Source organism: Sinocyclocheilus grahami, unplaced genomic scaffold, assembly GCF_001515645.1.
Source record: "Sinocyclocheilus grahami isolate Dianchi unplaced genomic scaffold, SAMN03320097.WGS_v1.1 scaffold32.1, whole genome shotgun sequence".
Taxonomy (NCBI): Eukaryota; Metazoa; Chordata; class Actinopteri; order Cypriniformes; family Cyprinidae; genus Sinocyclocheilus; species Sinocyclocheilus grahami.
In genome coordinates, this window is record NW_015505211.1 from 2,942,308 (window position 1) to 2,946,082 (window position 3,775).

At 34.3% G+C, this 3,775-nt stretch overlaps 1 protein-coding gene across 1 annotated transcript in view; it reads left to right on the top strand.

Moving 5' to 3' along the window:
- The window catches only part of LOC107577355 (protein Wnt-11-like), a 12,824-nt gene extending 9,583 nt beyond the window's left edge, over nucleotides 1-3,241 (top strand). The window contains exon 6 of the mRNA XM_016263440.1: nucleotides 2,112-3,241. Within this exon, the coding sequence (XP_016118926.1) occupies nucleotides 2,112-2,286 (175 nt within the window). The 3' untranslated portion in view covers nucleotides 2,287-3,241. The remainder of the gene's footprint in view (nucleotides 1-2,111) is intronic.
- Nucleotides 3,242-3,775: the final 534 nt, after the last annotated feature.

A 3,775-nucleotide genomic window follows, 5' to 3' on the forward strand; every position in this document is an offset into this window, starting at 1 on the left:
TATATATAATTGTTGTTCACATGATAAGTAAGCACATTAAAAAACATAGAACTAAATTTTTTATCATTAAATATTATTGTAAATGTAAACATTTCTTTCTATTTTTTATTTTTTATTTGATGTTGTAGTGAAATGTGACCTGGGCTTTTTTTTCCGTGAGATTCAGCCATGAAGTCAGGAAGCTGCTATCATTGCACATCCTCTCTTTGTGATTTAAAGGGTCTTAAGAGAATGAGCCATGAGTGTTAACCTAACTAGACCTGCAGAGATGGCTTCTCTAATCTGATTTGGTGGTGAGAGATGGGGAGAGACCAAATGACAAGCTTAGAGAAGCCCAGAACGTGTCTCATCTGTCTCATCTGAAGTTACATTACTCTGCATGTTCCTCATGCTGCTTTGTGGGCCACAAGACTGCTATGAATGAAATTGGTGCATGAGAAGTTCAGACAGAACAACATCCCAGAGGCTTAGGGATGATTGGTATCACTAAAGAAACAAGAAACAATCTCTGAGTGACTGAGCGCTGTTTAAAAGATGTGTTTTAAAATGTGTTTTCACTTTGAGTTAAAGTTCTGCTCACAGCTGTTAAATTGTTAAACCGATGATAAAACCAGATCACTTTCGAGATGTTAGGAGTTTGGAAGCAAAATGTACTAAATTTAGTACAACTTTTTCTTTCTTATTTCATTTTTTTGAAAGGTCTCTTCATGAATTATAAACCGTTTGACTATATATCTCCACACTGGTGCAGGTCAGCATTGAACATATGCTACTCATTGAGTCCTAAAGCATGTTTACTTGCCTTTCTACCCTTTCAGCATTGACCTGGGAGAAACTTTTACTTTAGTTTTAAATAACGGCATTCTTCACCTCTCTCTCGTTCTCTAGCCATCCCCTCTGGTCTGTCTCTCAGCACCCTGAGCATTAATACCACACAATTATAAAACAATGCACTTATGTGGAGAGGGCTACACACAGGCCGACCCCTAGTGTATAGAACGTGATTTATGACAGGGCTATTCATTGCTCAAGATGCCCCAGGCTTCAGTACATGTCTGCAGGATCCACTTAAATGCAAGAGAACATGTTCCTTGGGTATGAATGAACTGGCTCTTAAAACTAGCTATAAGAAGATTCAATGCTGTTGGTTTAATATGTGGTTGAGCAAATTTTTTTACCTTGGTTTGAAAAGACGCTTATGTTTAGCAATTTCTCTCATGGTCACAGAGAAATGTTTTGTCATCTATTTGTGTGAATGTATTTTTGAAGTCATGTTCCTGAAGTTCCATGTACAAAACAGTTTAGATTATGTATGAGTTAGTCGTCTAACAGCTAACTAACTAGTCAGTTAGTACATTTATTTATTTTCAAAGTACGTAAATACAGTTCACTCAATATTGAAAAGTATTGATAATAATTTTTTTGAATGATGAAAATTGTTTTATATTTTTTAAATAAAAAAAATTATAATAGATACATATGGAAAAGATTTCTTCAAATATTTCAATAAAAATGGATCATTAACTCAATATAGAAAGGTGCAAAATATGAAAAATATAGAAAATTATTCCACAGATTTTTCTATTAAGAAAATGTTTATAAAAAATATAATTCCTCAAACTTGAAAAGTGTTAAACTTAAAATGGCCTTTTATTAAACAAATTGAAATATATATTTGATAAAAACGATCAAATATATATTTGATAAAAACTATAATGAAAATATACAATTTATATAAAAAATCTTAGAAAACTATAGAAAATATTTTTGCAGATTTTTCTATAAAAATATTCCTCATTATCAAATGCTGATAAAAAATAATCTCATATAATTAACATTTTACTTTAATAAAAATATAAAATAATAGAAAAGCTATTTATAAAAAAATTTATATTTTACCCAAATTTGTGTGTGCTTTGTTGCACTAAAAGCATTGTTTTGAAGAAAATCTATAAAAAAAAAAATTTTTTTAAATCCCATAAGAAAAGCATTCCTTATGACCGATTATTGTTGTCAACCCACTGACAACAATAACGTTTTTTATAATGTTTCTGAGTTTGTTAGTGGTACAGCATGTACTATAAAGTTCTTTTTGTCTGTTTCTTCTGCAGGCAGTGCAATAAAACCTCCAGCGGAAGTGACAGCTGTGATCTGATGTGCTGTGGCAGAGGCTACAACCCGTACTCAGAGAGAGTGGTGGAGCGATGCCACTGCAAATACCACTGGTGCTGCTACGTCACGTGCAAGAAGTGTGAGAGGACTGTGGAGAAATACGTGTGCAAATGAGTTGGCTCTCCATCTCTGCAGTCATCTCCAACAATTGTCCCGATCCCCGTCACACATACCTATTCTCAGCTAAACTAATCTAAAGGAGATCTGGAATGCGCTCTACTCATTGTAACAGAACTGGACAGAATTCTCATTCGAATTCCCAGACTTTGTGGTTGAACGAGCTGAAAATTTCAAGACTTGATTCTATTCTTGATATATTCAGCCTGGGTGTGGAGCATAACCTTTGTCTACCTGACTTACTTGGCCACAAATAACCAAAGCATGTTACCAACAAGGCTTTCTTTTGTCTTCTGCTTTTCCAGCTTATATGCTTTTGAGAAGACATGGTTTATTTTTGGCTTTATGAACTTTTATAAAGAAACTCAGAAGCTGGACTTTATTTTTTTACTGCACAAATGAACATGGTTTTTGTTAAAAACACCCAGCTCACCGTCCTCAAGAGGATTTTTACTCCTCATCTGTTTTTTAAAAATAAAAACATATGCTCCTTTATCCAGATCTTAAAAGTCTATTTTCTTACACAATACCTGGGTCCGTTTTTTTTTTTAAAGGTACATTTTCCCAGTTTTTGGCAAAGCATTGATTTTCAGCACTCTTCTTAGAACCTTCAGAATTGCTTGACGTTCCAGAGGATTCCACATTCCAAGTTCTAAGGGATTAAGACCTCAGAACTCAGATGGTACTTTATTTTCACCACAAGACTGTTTAATAGACTGACGAGATAAAGAAAGTGTGGCTTTTGAATGAGGAACTTTGCAATGGCTTCCATCTGTTGGTTGGTTACTTCAGTTCTAGAGGGAGAATACCTGTATTTATTCCACGTATATCAACAAGGACATTGGACTATATGTGTTGTGCCTTGTTATATTTTTACCCAACATAAAAAAACGCTGACATTCAAATGCCAAACCTCTCTGAGCATGTGAACAGAATATGTGGGTCACCCATTACGGCCTTCGTGAACCACTTATCTGTGGATGTACATACTGTCATTTTTGTATGCTGAATTAAAAAATAAATATTTATGAACTAATTAAAAATCTTTACCGTTTAAACCCGAGACTCCCTTTTTTCTTTTAATACAAAATGGACTTTCATGAGATGTTGAGCAAGACAGATTGCAAAAACATAGTTGTCATTTATTTAAGTTCCTTGTCTTGAGCAAATAACAATTTAGCACAATTACACATGACACTTCTATAAATCATCTCACACTTGTTATTGTTCTGATTAAAAGCACACAAGAACAGGTCTCTCAAACTCAAAAATCCTGGGAAAGTGTTTGTTTGGACACCATATAGCCTAATAAATAGCAACGTGCTAGTGCTAGTGCTAGCAAAACGTCATGCTTGGCACAATGAGCTCAACTCTTTCCAGCATTTAATTGTCCATTACTCAGGGGCCTGTAAGTACAACTGTTGTTTTATTCAGGTTTTACAACAACAGAAGAGATGACGTAGATGGAGTGAAACGTTACATGAAA